Consider the following 19665-nt stretch of genomic DNA (forward strand, 5'->3'; position numbering starts at 1 on the left):
CGAGCACAAACGCCCATATGCTTGTGTTGTTGCCATGAGAGGAAGAAAAAATAAATCAGGTCAAATAAGAACAAACTGATGCACCTAATAGTCCAGCAAAGTTCAACAGTGAGTTCATCTCCAGCTCCAGTCGGTGTCACTTCTAACAGGCACTACGAGCAGGACTGTAAACACGGTCACATTAGTGCTGGTACTTAAGCGACGGCGCTGGAAAGAGATCATTACTGGAGGAGGTGTAGAAAGGTAAGTGAAGTGTGCTGCTGTCCAGTGGCAGCAGAGACTCTCCCGGCGCAGGTAATGAAGGCCAGCGAGAAGTTATTTGATCTTCTCCGGGGCCGACCAGAGCCTCATCAATCTGTGCTGGAACAAGGTCACTGGGAGCACTGGGCCCGGCCTCATCCTCCCTCCCTATAATTGGACTGAGCGCACAAGCGATGAGAGACATGCATGTGTGCGTCCCGGAGCTCCTCGGCTGCATTCTCTGATAAGCCGTGACCTCGCTGACCACGGTTTAAACGACTGTTATTGTTGGTGTGCCGGGCTCTACCGTGGGCTGATGGCTCCGTGATAGCTGCTTATTAGCATTATCTCGTGGCGAGACGCAGCGATGATTGGACGCCAAACAGCCGCTGGATGAGAGAGCGACAGGACGCGAGGTCGAATCCCTCTCATCTGAATCAGTGGGAAATTATAATCTAGTTATCATGGTCACTGGTGATTACTAAATAATTATCGTACTTTAAAAACATTGTTTACTGAACAACAAATCAGCAATGACCGCAACAGAAGCTTGATCAAGTGGTTTTGATTTTTTTCTCCGTGCTAGATTTGATGCAAAAGCGTGATAATGAGAACATGAAAAGCTGTTAGGGACATATTTTATTCATATCTTGCCAGGTCAAAGATGAAGGGGAACGAATATGAAGTGTGAAGGGCAATATGGAAATGATGATTAGAATATTTCTTCTGGTAATATTACAGTTAAAAACTAGTTTGAAGCTAAGAGCTTAAAACACCGATTAAAAAAATGACTCTAAAATTGTTTCATCAACTGATACATTTCCATAACATTTTTTGAATTTTAAAAACTGATAAAACAAGAAGGCGTAGAAAGGAGAGAACGATCACTAAGAGGAACATCAACACAACCTAAAAAAAATCGAATGCAACTCATCAAATATTTGTTTCATCAATATTATTGAACATGATAAAGGAAACTATTTCATTCAGTCTTAAACATACCATAGTATTGTTTGGCCACCACGCCCAAATGATCTTACTACATTCATATAAAGCAACAACAACATTTTGACCGTATTTTTGAAGAATCTAACGTTTTTTAGACAACGGTGAAATGACAAATTTACAAAAGTGCAGTCACATTTAGACGACACTAGGGGGTGCCAGAAACGCTATTAAAAACCTACTGATTAGACCTTTTACAGCATTCTTTTTTCTTCTTTATTTTCATAATGGGCATCGGCTAACAGCAGCTACTTCAAAGTTGAATATGCTTCATTGTGGGAATAGTTTTGCTAACTTGGGTGATAACAAATGGGAAACAACTTGATCGTAGGAAATGTTTTTTAAAGATTCACATTAGCTGCCCTTTAAGATGAAATCATGAATTCATATCTGTTTTCTTCCTGAAATACAGAAGCTGAAAGTCCACGAATGTCTCTCTGTTGAACAAAATCGATGTAAAGATCGTGAAAACCTACAAAACTGTGGCGTGGTCTCACACATTACAGTAGGTCTTTGTGTGTGTGTGTGAATGTGTGTGTGTGTGTGTGTGTGCTCCCTGCTGATGCATACATGCACTGTGAATAATGCTCTTCACAGTGTGACTCCCTGGATGTTTGCCTTCAGTGGCTGAGCAGCAGGACCGAGTCTGCTTACTCTGGTGTGTCATCGATAATGTGCTGAAACAGTTGCAGCAGCCAGCGTTTAAATAATCCTGACCACACACACGGTTTAGCTGCTTTCACATCTTCTGACATACAGATCACTTATTGTGTTTGTATTGTACAACTTGTGCTTTATGTTTTTGTTTAATCAAATATAAATAGCTGTCCGTGTGTATGCATGTGTTTCTGCCTGATCTTAATGTCTTATCTACTCCTAAACAACTCAACTCAAGGTCATGAAAACGAGCATTTAGACTGCAGACATATCAAGGTTCTATGGGGGGTCGACTTGAACACGTCAAGGAAAAGAGGTTTAAGGGGGCAGAAGGCCCCCTTAGATTTTAAGGGGGAACCTAGAGATATTTCAAGTAGTTTAAAAGAGATAAAAGTTTCTCCACATAAATGAAAAAAAATGTTAGACACAAAATCACCATGCAAGAAGTAATATGGATATAATATATATATACATTTTTAAAGAATACATTTTAAACTATGGAAGGTTTAGCAGCTAATTGTGATATTACAGCTATATGTCACTTTTTTTTTTTTTACCACAATACTGTATCGATATTTAACAGCACTGTTTCTATGTTTGCTTTATATATCGAAACATTTATTGACTTTATTTGGATTTCAAATCATATTTTACCATATATTATTTTATGGTTTACAGTTCAATAAAGTGTGCTTAAAATAAAAACGTTCAATTTTTTATTTACAATAGACATGCACATTTTTACAATACTTTGCAGCTAAAGGAAAAATGAAATCCAGATGACGACTGAGAACAAGAGGATACTCTACCTAGTTCTTCAACCGAAATGCCGACATTCACACCAAATATCAAGTCATTCTTTACACCTGAGCAAACGAATGCTTATTCCACTGATGTATAACAAATCGTCCACCTTCATTTATGATTTAATTCCATGTCTGGCAAGAGCCCTCCCTGGGTTGGGTTCCTATGACCTACGACCTCTTCCAGGATGAGCCAGGCAGATAATGATCGACTGAATAAACACAGTGATTCCAAAATTCCAACACAATAGGAGCTGGTGCTGATAACAACTCCTGTGATAAGGTGTGTGCCTGTGGGCGGAGCGGCTTATCAGATTAGTGGGCTTTTAATAGCTAAACCAAAAGTTTGTTTTACTGTTTGGCCAAATATGAAGTAACGACCTGGACTTACGGGTGAACAATGGCGAGCGAGTGGAACCTAGAAGCTCCCACAGGAAGCACTTATAGACTTTTGTTTGGCCGTGTAAATACGGGTCAAACTGCAACAGGGTTCAAGAGGAATGAAAGGGGGAGCAGGGACACCCGCAAGAAAGTGAAACCGATGAAGAGAACAATTATGTTGATGACGTGAGGCCACGATGGATCACCGACTCTTGTGCCCCACAAAACTGGAAACATATCTATTTGTGGTCGGACCATTTTCGTCCTACACACACACACACAGTGACACACACACATGCACAATCTGCAGCACTGGGTGCAGCCCTGGCTCTGTAATCAAAAGCTGATGTCTCCTCTGGCCTCATTTATCCTCTTGCCAGCTCTAATAGAGGGTGAGATGTCACAGGAAAGTCAAAGAACAGAACACACACTCACAATAAAGTGTGTCCTTGTGAGAAAGACGGATGTAATGAGAGGAAGATGGTGCTTTACAGCCTGCCAGAGCCACACGTACTAAATTCCCAACCACTGCCGGAGCCAAACAAACCAGTCCAATAATACTATTGACATGGTTAACTTGGATCGCGATCCATCATGGAGGTGTAGTGGTACAGGAACAAGCCAGAACATAAAAGCCTCAACAATGTGACATGAAAGTCTATCTTCTGGTGGACATCATCTCGTTCGTCCTATGTTATTTGGTTATTAGTTTATCGAAGGGGTGTCAATTTGAAATATTTATACATCCTCCGAGTCACCTGTCAAATCTTTGTTCATTTATTCGAAATGTATTCAAAGAGAAATAATTGATCATATTCTACTTAAGTTTTGACCCTTGGCATTATCGTTAAGAATTTTCTTTTAAGAAGTATCTAGATTTATTGTTGACCTGTAGCGTCTCTGGTTGCTGGAAATAACTTTGTTAAACAGACAACTTTGAACATTTTAAAGGTCAACTATTGTGAAAACCCAACTTTCCATGACCATGTTTTGAACTTATTACTTCATAGTTCATCTCCCGCCAGAAATCTTGGCGAACAAGAGGTTACAAGAGCAGAATCCATTACAACATAATAATGGACTTCACTACTCCTGCAGCAGCGAAGAAAGACGTGGACACTTCCTGGAAGCATGATGCCTAGTGACAAACCTTGATGTTGGACCAATCACAGCAGAGTTCTTGATTTCTCTCAGGCCACAAATCAACAACAAAAAGGCTGGATTTGGCCGGCAGTATATCTGTTTCTTCTCTCTTAACAATGCCGTGTTGAACGCAGACGCAGAATAATGACCGAGTGTGTTTTGTAAAACATGTGCTCAATTAGTAGCTTTCTGGCAGTCGGGATCAGTCATCATCCACTTGAGCGACTGCAGCTGTTACTTGTAGAAATTGTGATAATTAACTAGGTGCATAAGTGTTTTCTAATTCAAACATGGTATTAAAGAAGCGTGTGTGTGAAAGTGTGAGGGGGAATCAAAACTCAAATCATAGCTTTTACTTCATCTTCATATCCATGAAAGAATAAAAAAATATCTTCTTGACACTGAAGTTCCTTCTATGCCGACGCATATTGTTGTTGTTTTCATTGCACACAAAGCCAAGAGAGCATCATTCCTGCCAAGGTTGTCAAGCAACGTGGCATTACCCAAAACAACCAGCAACAGCCTCTTCATTCTGTTCCACATGTGCTCAAGATTTTCCTCGGTCCAACCTTAGAAGCACTCTTGGAAATGTTGAACTACTTAAGCTGGGGCCAGAATAGTTGTCTCTTTGCTACTTAACACTTGTGTTATTTTAGGGTCATGGTGACCCGGAGACCTGAAAACAAGCGTGTTTGTGGTATCCCTTGTGTTGTGTCTGGGTCAAGGTGATCAACCTCCACCACTGCATATGTATTTTTGGAAGCCAGGGAGGTCAACACATTTGTTTTCGGACCTTTGGGTCACCGTGACCCAGAGATAACACAAGGGTTAAAGAAGGTGAAGATTAGAATTAGTTTTGTCTTTAAATATTTTTAAAAACTATTTCCATGAAGATGGAAATAAAATAAAGTAGACAGGCAACATGGAAGTGAACTGTTTTTTATCTGAAACCAAAAATATAATTTCATAAAAATTAAAATATTATATCTGTGAAATGACAAGTAAATAATGAGAATTAAAGGATTGATAAGGGGAAATGACATAATTAACTAGTTTATACAGTAATGAATGAAAAGAAAAGGAACAAAATCAAAAGATAAACAAAATCTTACACAGGAAAAAAGAAAGAAAGAGAGTAAATGGAGGGATCAGGAAAATAAAGAAAGAGGAGGGAAAAGATGAGTACTAGTAGAAGAAGAAAAGGGTCATGAAGCAATTGAAAAATAATAATAATAATAATATGCATGAAAGAATAGTAGTAGGAAACAGTGAAGACGACGAAGAGGAGGAACACAAAAATAAAATAAAAAACGAAGAAGAAAAAAATAAGATGATAATATCATAATTAAAAGAAAAGCCAAGACAGGGAGACAAAGATGAGGAAGAGAAAGAGGTTAATGATAGAGTGACCAAAGAAAGAAGAGGAAGAGGCTGGTGATGATGATGATGATGGTCATATATTCATGTTGTTTTGCGTACAGGTGTGCAGCTCAATGTCTCGCGGCATCATCATGACCGCATCTGAAAGAGCTTCTCTCGCGGCACCAGCTGCAACACAAACCCTGCAGCGATCTCAAGACTCCACCCAACAATGGTCGCTCTATTCGAATCCCCGAATGACGCCGATGATAAAGTGTCCGCAGATCCACAGAAGGAGCGTCTCACACAGAACGTGCTGTTGCGTCTGTGCTGCGGCGCTGTCGGCCCCGAGGCGTTTTAGGAGACCAAAAAACTGCTTTGTTGTGCATCTTCTAACCGCCGACGTTTGGTCTCTTTTCTAGTCCCAACTCCCTCGTGTGAATCACTTAACCTTTCAAGTGTCAACAGTGTTGTCAAGACGGCGGGATCAATGCGAACTCTTCATGAATCCGTATAAAGCAAAAGCAATTAGGCGGCGGCGTCGACAGCGTCCTGGCTAATCAAGCTTTATCATATTAGGATGAGTGATGGCTCTCAACGATATGCAGCGAGCGCTCCATCAATCCTCCACAATGCTGTCACTTTAGAGGAAGCTGCTGGGGGTTAGGAAGCGCCGGAGACTGAGGAAGAGGTAAGTCAGATGTCCTCCTGCGACATGATCCAATTTTCCACCGCTGTCGTCTTTTATCACAGCGAGTTAGAGGGGCGATGAAAGGGTGATAGAGCGCTGGGTGAGGAGGAAGATGTTGAGTTATAGAAGAGGATGTTATTCTTGAAACTTGTTTTTTTTGGAAATGACGAGGGTTTTTTTTCCAATTAGGATCCAGTTTAAACTCCTGCAGTTTGCACAATAACCTGCAGAGCATCGACGCGTTTGATCCAATGATCACAGAGCAGCAGCAGCCGTCGAGCAACAGGTCTTTGTTTCAGTGTCACTCCTCGTCGATATCAATGGGAGAAATTACACCTCATGTCCTGAAACATGCGCTGATGGAGGCTTTTTGGCTTTGGATATCAATCATCATCCACTCCGGCTTCTCTTGTTTTATGAACTAATAATTATGATGCGAGGACGTTTCCCGCAACAACAACAAGCAGCATATCTGCTAAACTTAAGAGGATATAATTTCTTTTAAAGCAGTACAATAGGGAAAACTATAAAAGTAGTTTGGAAATGTGTCATTGCAGAGAAATTAAACACAAATTTGCAATCTTGGTTAAAATAATCCAGCGCAATCTGGTACCATAAGTGTTTCTTACATTCACAGGCTCCTGAATGTAGTCAAAATTTGTTTTAAATGTATTAAACCTGACGTTTAAATACAATATTAAATAATAATTATTTTATAGACAGTGTGAATCTAAATTTATTTGAGATTTTTTCAAATCTTAATCAAAATTAAATTCAAATTACACATATAATTCTAACAAGTTATTATTAAAATGATATGGAGTCTCTAAAGGAACATAAAAAAGAATTAAAAACCCGGAACTGACGTTCGTCGTACTAGACCGTGTGTGTGCATCAGAAGTGTTTTAATAGTTAATTATATTTTATATTATTGTAAATGTCTCTTCAGGGGCTCCGTTTAATTCCGCTCTGTACTCTCTAAGAATGTATTCATTCTGTCCAACCCACAGTAGGATACCATCTGTCAATCCTGCCATGTTCCATTACAAAGACACTGTTTTTACCCACCTTGTTTTCAGCACCTGGACAGGCCTGAAAAGGATGCAACCATCCTGAAGTTGCAAGAAAACTCTGAACCTCTAATATCTATTCCTCGTGGACCACCATTAACGGACTCAAGAAGTTGTGGACAGACTCGAATGCATCTAAATATTTGAATGAGAACTTGAGGAGATTGATGGATGCGACCCTCAGCTTTCTAATCAGCTCTTTCTCAAACATCATTAACTGCAACGAGTCAGACCGATGAGAGAAGAGAGGTTTGAGAGTTCAATCAGACCTTGAAAGACTAATCTCTCCTCCACAGCGCTCTCCTAGGTGACTCATGCCGGCCCACTCGCCGGAGTCTCCCACTAACTTCCCGTCCACTCCAATACAGCCCGTGGGCTCAATTGGTACCTAATTAACTCGCAGAAATTGAGCCGTAAACGTGATGCTCAGGCTCTCGGAGCGTCATCGAGTCGCAGTATTAGAGAGAAAATATTCAAGTGTATGGACACATACCTTGCATGGTGAGCTGGGCCTGAGCCTCGATGGACGTGTTGCCATTGAACGCCACGCAGGTGTAGACGCCGGCGTCTTCTTCCGTGAGGTTGACCAGCTGGAGACTCCCGCCTGCCACCAACTCCACTCGGACATCACTGGGGGGGAAGAAAAATATTGGATTTTTAATTTTAAAAAACAATGTTTTTATTTAGTTTAATAACCCCCTACCCTCACTTATGTACTCTATACTTGTTTATTGTTGTTTATATATGTATCTTTACTTTATTTATTATTGTACTTTTTTATTTGTATTATTATCCTTATTGTTGTTATTTCAAGTATTTGTATTATTGTGGTAATTTTATGTATTATTGGTATTGTTATATTTTGTTCATTACAATTTCCATTTATTTTTTGTGATTTTTAATATATGTTTTAATATAAAGCATTTTTTTTTGTAAACTGCCGTGACAACTTCCCCAAATATAATAGGAATAAAAATCATATTTTTCAATTATATTGTATCTTTAATTTGATCAAGAAAAATTAAAGGTGATTTCTCTAGTTGGTTCATACTATAGAAGTGAAACATATTTAATAACTATTTGAAATAACCATTAATTTTATAAGTAAGTAAGTAAGTAATTTTTATTTATATAGCGCTTTTCCAGACCAGGGTCACAAGGCGCTTAAACAATCAAAACAATATTCAATAAAGTATATACTTTAAAGATCAACATAAAACTGATAACACAACAGGAGTTCCAGAAAATCAAGGAAAAGCCTGAACAAATAGAAACGTCTTAATATAACATACATTATACATCAGTATATTTATATAATGTACATCTATCATTAGAAAAATCTGTAAAGAATATTCCCATCAAAAATAAATGTTATTTTTCCTAGAGATAGGAACATTTTCGATGGTTGAACTCGCCGTGGCATCGATCGAACACAACAACAATGGGACTAATGCGTTGATGTCATTAGAGAGCGAGCGCCGGACTCCGGGAAACTGTAATGTTGTGTTCGGCGGGGGAAGTAGGAGGAGGTGAAGATCATCTGAGAATGATTTCACAGAAATCCTAGCCAGCAGGATGAAGCTGAGGGGAAGATCAGTGCATGTTTCTTCACAGAGGGCTTGTGGAAACATGCAGGGTGGTGTCAGGAAAACAAGCGAGTGGCTAGTTTAGCTTTCAAGTAAACTGCTGACGGGGTAGAACTCTCGCTCCTTTCTTTCTTCCCCCGACTGCCTCGTGGTTACACTCGCCATCAAACCCATCTGTCGGTCTGTTGGGGGGGAGCTGGACCTGCTGTCACCAGGCCCGCCTCTCTCACGCTGACTACAGCAAACCTACGATTTGGTCAATTTCATTTCTAGGAAAAATTAAACCTCGACTTACGTGAAGGGAAAAAACCGTGTCAGTTACATTAATAGAAAAAAAAATACTTATATAATAATGATAATCATTTTTTTTTTTTTTTTAACTTGGCAAACGGTTTCATTAATTACTTTAGCTAAAATATTGTATCTTATTGGGATTTATATACATTTCTGTATTTTGCCATTATGTCACAATATTAAGTAAGTAAGTAAGTAATTTTTATTTGTAAAGCGCTTTTCCAGACCAGGGTCACAAAACGCTTAAACAATCAGAACAATATTCAATGAAGTATATATTTTAAAGATCAAGATAAAACTGATAACACAACAGGAGACCCAGGATTCAACCAAACAATCATCAAAAAACTCTTGTTAACTTGTTAAAATGGTATAGTTTAATATCATTTATAATAATCGTTGTGTTTATGAAGGAAAGTAAGAATATATGGAAGACAAAAATATAGTACAATTTATAATAATCAATGTGTTTATGGAGGAAAGTAAGAATATATGGAAGACAAAAATATAGTACAATTTATAATAATCAATGCGTTTATGAAGGAAAGTAAGAATATATGGAAGACAAAAATATAGTACAATTTATAATAATCAATGCGTTTATGAAGGAAAGTAAGAATATATGGAAGACAAAAATATAGTACAATTTATAATAATCAATGCGTTTATGAAGGAAAGTAAGAATATATGGAAGACAAAAATATAGTACAATTTATAATAATCAATGTGTTTATGAAGGAAAGTAAGAATATATGGAAGACAAAAATATAGTACAATTTATAATAATCAATATTTTTATGAAGGAAAGTAACAATATATGGAAAACAAATATATATAGTACAATTTATAATAATCAATGTGTTTATAAGGAAAGTAAGAATATATGGAAGATGAAAATATAATATATAATAGTTGAAAACCTTAACTTTAATCCCATGTAACATACATACAAGGGTCAATCCAAGTACAACTGTTTGAGTTAAAGTGTTCTTACTATATAAAATGTGTTCCATTTGTAGAGATAAAAAAAAAAGGAGAAGAAATGACTCAATCACAGAAGCCGAATGAAGCGTGAGAAAAGAAAACTTTGGCTTTAAGGAAGAAAAAGCAAAAAAGATCAGGTGACGTAAAATCATTGAAAGCGTTGCCTTCATGGCTCACAAGAATCTGAACATTGATTAGGTCTCGGGCACATGAATGTGACAGACGGACGGAGGAGAAAGGCTCAGCATGTCAAATCATGGCTGAAAGAAAAAGTTTCATAAAGGAAGTACGGAGCTCACTGTGCCGAGCGTTCCCGCCGTTCTCCTCAATTCAGACTCTTGGCCTTTAGCGACGCAATCCACGGGAAGGACATCAACAGATTCTGCTCGTAATTGAAAGGAAACTTTGCCTAAAGAGAAACGCCGGTATTTTTCCATTTCAATGTGACAAGGTTCCCACTGCTGGACTTGGAATGTTACATTACTATAACTCAATTTAACATAATCGGACATATTTATGTCATACTTTCAAACTTAAAAAAGATGCTTACGTGTTACAACTAATCCATAATTAGGTTGATAATTTCACTTACATTTTTGTTTTTGAGGTTCAGACTTTTCATTTAAAAAATGTGATTTCATTTATCGACAAATTTTATGTTAAGACTGAGTTGTTTGAGCAGTGGTGGGCGATTCAATGTCCTTGGTAATACAGTGACAGCGGCCATCAAGCAAAAATAAAGGGGTGAAAAGTATATAATCAAGTAATAAAAGCAAGATAAAATATGCTAAAAATATGATTTAATTGTATTTTATGTAATAAATATAAATAAAATATGATATTATCGATCTTTTTATACATTTTTTATATTCAATTTTGTGGGATAAAAGATTGACCCAGAGACAACACAAGGGATACCACAAACACATGTTTTCCGGCCATCAGGCCACCTTGACCCTGAGATAACACAAGGGTTAAACAACCCTATATGCATATTTAGAGACTAGTAACAAACATTATAAATCAATATCAAATATAAAGGTTAGATTCCACTTGATGTTTGACCTCATAAATACAGTCAAAGGGCCACATCTGGCCCCGAGGACAGCATCCTTTAAAGGGCAACTAATGTGAAAAGCCATCTCTCCCCCAGTGTCCAAACAATGTCACTGCGATGTCTGGATCCTCCATTAGTGATTTCCTGCATTTGATTACAAAACAAGAGAACTTGTTGTGTCTAAATATCAGTGTTTGGTTACACCTGTGTCCAGGTGTCACAAGACTAAATATAATTTTTTGATGCTTTCATATCAAATTAGGTTCTGCAGCAGCTGCCTTGGAGCTTGGTTTTATTTTTACTATTTTCTTATTCCATTCTTTAATTCTGTACTGCAACTAGAAAAAAAACATGTTGTTTTTACAATGCTGGCAATAAAAGTTTCTGATTCTGAAATAACTATGAAAATATAAATCATCTTTAAGTATATAGCACAAATCCAAGCATTTGGAAAACGTCAGTGTCGTAACATATCGACCAATCACAGGCCTGCTCACCAGGGGTGTGGTACACAGTCAAATAAGTGACTGGATATCCCGTAAACAACATTTTCTTGCCAAGTCTAGGAGGGAAATAATACCAACTGAAGCCTCCTAAATGTTCCTGTCAGGAGTAGAAACATCGGACGTGCTCCATGCTTTGTTCATTGGAACCATAGAGGCAGCCGACAGCCCCGAATCAAAGCTAACCATCAGGTGCGCTTACACCTGGCATGTGTGAGCGCTGACGCACTCTTGCGTAACACAAACCCGTGACAAGGTCACTCCACCTGGTGCGCCGGCGGATCACAAAAGAACTTCCACTTGTCTGTGTGTTTGCCTCTGATGCGATCAGCGGCGCCCCTCGGTAGAGCCGGAGAGTGGGTCGCGCCATCTGCAGCACAACAGGGAGGCAGGTGGACTCGCTACTGTCACAACAACACGGAGGAAGTCGCCATTATTTATGGATAGAGTTGAAGTCTCCACTCTGCCAAACTCTTGCTCACTCCTGCCCTCTTCAAACCGGCACTCATTATAGGAATCAATCCCACCGTGAAGCTGGAATCCAAACTATTTCGCAGGTGAACCTCAACACGAATCCTTAAGAAATACAAGTTTCATGAAAAGTCCATAAGAAATAGAAGGGATTTCACACAGACTGTGAAAGTGAGAGACAGTCTCTCTACTGCACATCTTATTGGACACTCCGGAGGAAAAGAGAAATCAATGAACAAATATGAAATAATGGCAGGAACTACCTGCGGCTGACGACGGGGTACAAGCTTCTTAAGTGACTCAGCCGTAAAACTTGTAATGGAGAGCGGAGGAGCCCCAGAGACCAAAACAAGTGACGCATACCTGACTTTATTTGCTTTCTGCCCCCCCGCTCAGCCCTGGTGAGCGCACCGATGCTTTGATGAGGAGGAATTACAACACAGCGAGATGCTCGTGGGAGCCGAGCAGCATCATGGAATTCTTATTCTTTAATGGATCTATAAAAATACTTCTCGTATACAAGCCTATGAGGGCTATGACACATTGGAAAACCCTGTTTATTGTGCACGTCAGCGACCGGATTTTATATCAAATATGTTGCTATAGTACAAGAATATGTTGACCAAATTCCAGTGAGGGTGTTAAATACTTTAAAGAGAGGTGATGGATCCAAACAACATGAACATTTTAAGACAAATTAAGCGCTTTCTGCTCCAGTTCATCAAACTAGACGTGTTTGAAACAAAGTACATGATTCGCCGTTATAACTCCGGACAAATGAACGACACAAACTTGCATGTTACTTCTTTAGACACATGGCAGCAGACACTTCATCACCTTTAGCAAGAGCTGCTGCCAACTATGATTACTGCGGGACTGAAGAACTGTGTACCACCAGGGTCTCGAACGTGTCAAAAGAAACACAATGTTTCTGCTCCAGCTAAAGGCAGTTTTCACGAGGTTGATGTTTTATTCTCTCACGTTTACATTGAGATCTGACCTCTGGTCAGCCTTCAGTGTAGTGTAAATCCAACAGTCAGGAGGTGTGAGCACAACAATCTGCAATAATGTGTACACATGTGTCAACTTGTTAGGTTGTGTCTCGCCAGCACTTCAGAACTGTGGATGGTCGACACTTGTGATGGGTCGACGAAGTGTCATCATTTTCAAAGACAATCTAATGGCACAAGGGATGTGTATTAAGGGATGTGTGTGTAAGAATCTAGCAATACGGGCGACGACACGATGTATTGCGATACTGTAGGAACAAAGAGATATTTGTAGTATTTCCCAAGTACTTCAGTACTCAGGCGAGTCTGATGTTGCAGAATGTACAGACCGCATGACTGCTTTAATTTGTTTTGAAACCAAAATATGCTGGACTGTATCCTCTTGTCCTCAGTCATCGCCAGGAACAATCACAGGGATCTAGTCGAAAGTTTAATCGAAACACAAAAATTAACAAACCACTTGAATATTTGCATATTAATTGTATATAAAAAAAACAATTTCATTTTACAAAAGCTTAATTGAAATATAAACCATAAAATAACTAAATAGAAAAAAAATGAAAGAAGTAAATGATCTAAAAGTGGTGAATATCGATACAAAATCGTAAGAGAATGTTGCGATACATCAATGTATTCTTTTTTTCCCCCACACTCCAAGATGGCACTCTCTCTGTACTATAATCTCTTGACTCTGAAACACTAACTCAATGTAACCTTAGATCAATAATAAGTGTTTTTTTTGCCTAGTGTCAGAATAGTGTAAATGCAATGTTCAAACTTTTTTTTTTGTTCGTTTATAAAACAAGAAAAAGGGGCTCTTGTGTCATTTCCTGGTTTTATCTTCCAGAAACTTAAGAAAAAACATTCGAAATGATACATATTGTTGCTCTAATACATCGAGACTGTAACCTACTGAGCTGAGAACATCATCATGACTTTAATTCTTCAGAAACATTAATCATCTCAATCACTTTAGAGTCTAACTCCACAAGCTAACAAAAACAAAAACACAATGAAATCAAACATCAGTATATTAGACTGAAAGCTCAGAGCAATAGTCGTCGGAGAAAATTAACCTAAGTAACATTTAATGACTTCAAATACTTTCCGTTTTCTTTAATGATACTATTGATATACTGTGGAACTCATTGAGCTCAACTTTAGTTATTTAAAAAAAAACAAAAATTTCCAGTGGGAACTCCAAAGAAGGTTGAAAATAAGACTCCAGCAGTAGAGCTAATGTGTGCGTCTGCAATATAAAAACGTGTCATAATGCAACTGAATAACAGACAATTACAGTCAGTGTGTGAGTTGATGAAAAGATAATGTGCAGTTGCATTTTCTCCACAGAACACTTTCCACAAAGGAAAACCTTTCAGCGAGGACGGTTAACCGCAGCAGCAGCAGCATATCATTTGTAATAAAAAAGAAAAAAAAAAAGGACAACAAATGTATAATTATGAGTCTTTCGGGATTATGATATTTTCCGAGACTCCACTTCAGATGAGCAGCTTATGCAATACATCACAAAGAGGGCAGTAATTACATCAGAAAAGACGTGCGCATGCGTGTCGAGGCTCAGTTTGGTCAGCATTATAATAATTATGTCTAATTTACACGCCACAAAATGATTTTCAATTTGCAGCGTGGCTTTCACTGCCATCATATGAGCGGACGTCCAAGCTCCAGTCGAAACCGTTAAAACTTCCATCGGAGCAGAGAAATAAACTTTTTCAGGCTAAGATAAGAACCGTCTTAAGATCACTAACCAAAAATCATTCAAATAATTTCGAATCATAAAATGAATTATTGTAACTGAAGGATTTGGATAAACACAAAGCTAAAGCTAGCATATCTGTAAACTGAAACTTGACATTGACTTCTATTTTTTTTATTTTTATATATAAAAAGCGTGGCCTGAGGGTTCACATGAGGCTCTTTAACTGTATTGGCCCTCATAAGGTAAAAGGATATAGAAAATAATGTCATGTTATAATTGGAAAAAAGTACTTTTTATATTCGATTTTATTTTAATTAAAGTACCAAAAAAGATGCTATTAGCAAATTTAACTTGATTTTATACTTTTCTTTCCTTTTTTTGTTTGACCGCCCTTCACAACAGTGACTCTATTGTGGCCCCCAAGGAAAAGTAATTGCCCACCATTGATATATATTGAGGATAATGGATGGTGGATGATGGATCGCTCATTTAAAAAAAGGTTTTAATCCAGCGTAGACGGCTAACTCTGTATGCTAGCTACCTCCTAGTGTTTATTAGCTCCAAGAAAAAAACGACTTTTGGTCAAGTAGGATGATTTATAGCTGTAATATAAAAGTTGTTTATTTTCTCCCCTCACTAAACTTTTCTTGACCCCCTTGATGAGACGCTGTATTTGCACGATGTAAATACACAAGGACAGATGTTAACATATAGAGTGTATTCCTGATTTGAATGAAGGATTCATGCTGCGGTTGTTTTCCATAATAGACGTAGATGCATTAAAATACAGGTTAAAAAACCACTTGTCCGTCGCTTCACCATCAGAGAGAAGCATACGCTCCATCTCCATCCTTCGCAGAGTCAATATTTCCACGTTTGAAATATGGGATGGAAGATCGAACAGCTCAATTTAGAACACATTTTTCACACAATGCCCTTTTTCTCTTGGTTCACTAGTAAACAGAGTAAAAAAAAAGAACATATTTAAATGTGAGCCTGAAGACAAACAGGAGAGGGGACTGGCAGGCTTTAGACATGCTCTGTCGATCCTGCGTCTGCTGGACCACATGCATAATTCATGGCTTTTATTGACTGCTGGGGGATTCTATTAGGCGATAGTGATACTCCCAAGAACAAAAGACGACTGTCCTTTTCACGAGTGTCATCACGACCGGCGTACATGAATACATATTTTCCTTTGTGCTCGGCGGCACCTCGGGATGCCATCGGTGAATCTATTTCGCTCACCTTCAAGAGCGATATATTCCGTCAGGTAGTCTGTGATCGAAGTCACAATAAAAGAAAAGCGGAGTTTTCGTCAATAACAAGAGCTTAATGTTGCCGGATGGTGATAAAGCGCGTGGAATAAATCGACAGTGTGACGCCCTCAACTGCCGGTTAATACAGTATTCAAACACATTTAACACCAGAGAAGCCCATCATTAGGGTGTTTCCATGGAGATAATTATCAAGGCAAATCCCGCGAATGGAGACTTAAATTTAAAGGCCATCCTCATTTCATGGCTTCAACACTGGGAGATACTTCAGCTGCCTGAAAATGAGCGTCAGGCATGACAATTGCTCATTTTTATTCCATGTACCATGTCACGGCGGCTGACAAGTGGATAATAAGACCCAAATGTAAATGAGTTTTCCTGCCTTATTCCCCCCCCTCAAGACACTTTATTTTGAAATAAACACGGCAATCTTAACTGATAAAAACCACTGTTTTAAAGCATTAATACACAAGAAAAACAAGAGTTTGTTAATCAAGTTTTCCTATTTATAAGCTGCAATTTTCTTTTTAAAGTTGGTTTCATTAACATCATTCCAGGTCACTCAAGAATTGCATCAGTGCTTCTTGAAGTTTATGTGGCGGTGATGGCATCATCCGCCGGTGACCTTCAGCATCTGATTAAAGCAGCGGCGACGCTCACTCGTTCAATGCTAGCAGCTTCACCCTTCACACCGTTGTGCATCAGAAATAGATTTGAGGCGCACAGCGCTTAATCTTTGACTATTTAAACCGTTTCTATGTAGAAACCATGGTCAAGAAAAGGTTCAGAAATTGTCTTTTTTATAAATAATGAATGAAAACATTGTGAAAGATAATAAAAAAGAATGAAGACTTCTTTAAGTCAATTCAAGTCATGACTCGACTCAGATGCCGTGTGGCATGATGATGAAAATAAATCGCATTTAAATCCAAATGGATATTTGACATGGAAACATCCTGCGAGGAAAGGTCAGACGAAACAAGGCGATCAAGTGCAATAACAAGTTGTCATTTTCCCCCCCCTGTGTGTCCCGAGCGAAGGCAGGATCTGCTCCTGGTTTCATATATTCCACCAGTTGATTTATTGAACCGAAGAGACGTTCGATGGAGACGACGAAGAGCATGATAAAGTCTCCGCGGCAGAAGGTCAATGAGATAATCCTAGATGTGGGGCAGTCCCCCTGCCTTCAGACAATCACTTGGACTGATCTTCAAAAAAAAATAATTATCAAACGTCTTAAACGTCACCGTCTTCAGGACTGTTCTGTGATCAGCTGTCAAATGACACTCTTGAGTCTCAATCCCCTTCATCCGAGTCCACGCTTGCATTCGCCTGCTGCGATTCGAGCGTCTCGCTTAAGACGCCGGCGGTGGTTCAAGGACATTTCTTACTCCTGCTAAAATCTGGGATTTGGATTCATCATCAAAGTCTGAGGCCATGGTTATCGGCAGAGCTTTCTTGGACATTTATGGGTTTAACCATGTCTAAGGAAAGCAATGGGAATATCTTTGAGTCAATGAAATAGACACTTCTGGTTCCTCTCTGTGAAATTGGTGGCTTCACTTCAACCAATTATTTCCCTTTAAGACTTATAAAGAGTTGCTAAAACTGAGGCCAAGTCCACACAGAGAAGCAGCTTTTCCGATCCATTTTAGTTTTTCGTAAAAATGGCCACTTGAAAAAAAGCAATACCTAAAGAAATTCCACGGCTGTATGGAGCTTCGTAAATCCCGGCACATACAATAAGACGGAAGTGCGGATAGATAAGCACATAGCAACCATTTTGAAATTGTTTTTAAAAGTAAGATCTTGAACTTACGTTTTCAAGCAAACATTTCTGCGATATACAACTTATCCACACACACTGACTGGGTGTTGGGGTGGGCGGGGCCTGACTCTATAGTCAGGTACTAGAGGCAGGAACTCACGCAAATAATGACACAATAATGCATCTTCAAATTGAGCTAAGATTTTAATGGAGAAGGTCTGGTGTTAAATTATTCTATAATATTCTACTTAAATAGTTTTTTAAGAGTTTTTTTCTCGTGATATTTAAGGGAAATTGTCTTCTGTCTTGTTCAGTTTGAGGGATGAATCATTATCACCTCTTATGAAGCCTTGGATTGTCCCTCTTGAACTTAAAAATTGGCCATTGTTGTCAAGACAAGGACTTTGAAAGGGGCCACGATACACAATTCAATTGTGCCCCGACTCGACAAAGGGCTTCTCTTCGCTAATTAAACTGTAGACCTCCACAGGGGGCGCTTGTGTCTGCGGAATGACTTTCTTTTTAATTAATACTAGGCGGATTAAAAGGTGGCACGCTTGCGGATCCCGGCAGAGTTTCGGGGACAATGGGAGATCATTCCAGAGTGTCAGGCGTTTAAGGAGCCATGTGTTGGTCGGTAATGATACTCTAAGAGTGCAGTGGTTGCCGGTGTGAAGACCTCATACTTAATCTGGCTGCAGGTAGACGTCCCGGTCTGAGCCTGATTAAGACGAACGAACCTTATTTTCCTAAGGCTGTGCAGGAATCAGGTTCAGTACAGGGAGGTTAGGTAAACACAGGGCATTTTTTAATTGGTGTGACTCAAACTTCTCATGTTCTCTCAGTGGGATGCTGAGCTAACAAGAGCCAGAGGAGTGAGAGCAACAGGAGCTGTGACACCCTCTCGCCGATCTTCATTTGTGAACCCTCAGCTTGTTTTCCACCTCCAGAGGCCCATTCGTTACGTCCCGGTCTACCCGTGGGGACGTCCTTGTTACGGCGGAATATGTGTTTTAGCAGTTTGAGGAGAGGGAGCGAGGTAATATGGGATGGTCACCATGAAGCAAACAATATTAACAAGACTTCTCTCCGTGTGTTCTATCCTCCAATTAGTAGATGAACCTTATGCTGCAAAATTCTTCTTTAAACAGACTTTTCTTAAAGAAATTAACAGTTAAAATGAACCTGTCGACGATTCAATAGGATGAAAAAAATGATTTAGTATGTTGCCCATCTAGATTTCAGATATAAAATACATTATTCTGGGCACGTTTCTTAAGTACCAAGTGTGGGTGGACAGAATATCAGTCATGCCTAATTAAGACAGACTTGGACGGTCCATTAAAAAGATACGACTTGCCACGAGATTTTCACCATCTTTTGAGCCAGTTATGAAGTCTTGAAAAGGGCGATTGCACCAACACTTTTCTAGGAGCATAATAATATAAACATTTTTAAACAATTAATAAATAATAAACATTTTTTATATTTATTCGTAGTCGTTTTCATAGCTTAACATTTTGCTGAAAAACCAGGTGCAATATGTAACCTAGTGATTCCCTCTGATCTGTTACTCCCTGATAAATGAAAACTGAAAAATCATCTAACAAAACACAACTTATGAAAGACTGATGACATACGAGAGC

General features: G+C 38.9%; 1 protein-coding gene across 8 annotated transcripts in view; it reads right to left on the reverse strand.

The window, feature by feature from the left end:
• neo1a (neogenin 1a) overlaps positions 1-19665 on the reverse strand; it is a 143839-nt gene that overhangs the window by 48330 nt on the left and 75844 nt on the right. For all 8 annotated transcript variants that reach the window (XM_087794478.1, XM_087794482.1, XM_087794475.1 and 5 more), the window contains exon 5: positions 7843-7979. In XM_087794478.1, the coding sequence (XP_087650604.1) occupies positions 7843-7979 (137 nt within the window). The remainder of the gene's footprint in view (positions 1-7842; positions 7980-19665) is intronic.

The sequence above is a fragment of the Callionymus lyra genome, chromosome 6 (genome assembly GCF_982586985.1).
Source record: "Callionymus lyra chromosome 6, fCalLyr1.hap1.1, whole genome shotgun sequence".
Classification (NCBI taxonomy): Eukaryota; Metazoa; Chordata; class Actinopteri; order Syngnathiformes; family Callionymidae; genus Callionymus; species Callionymus lyra.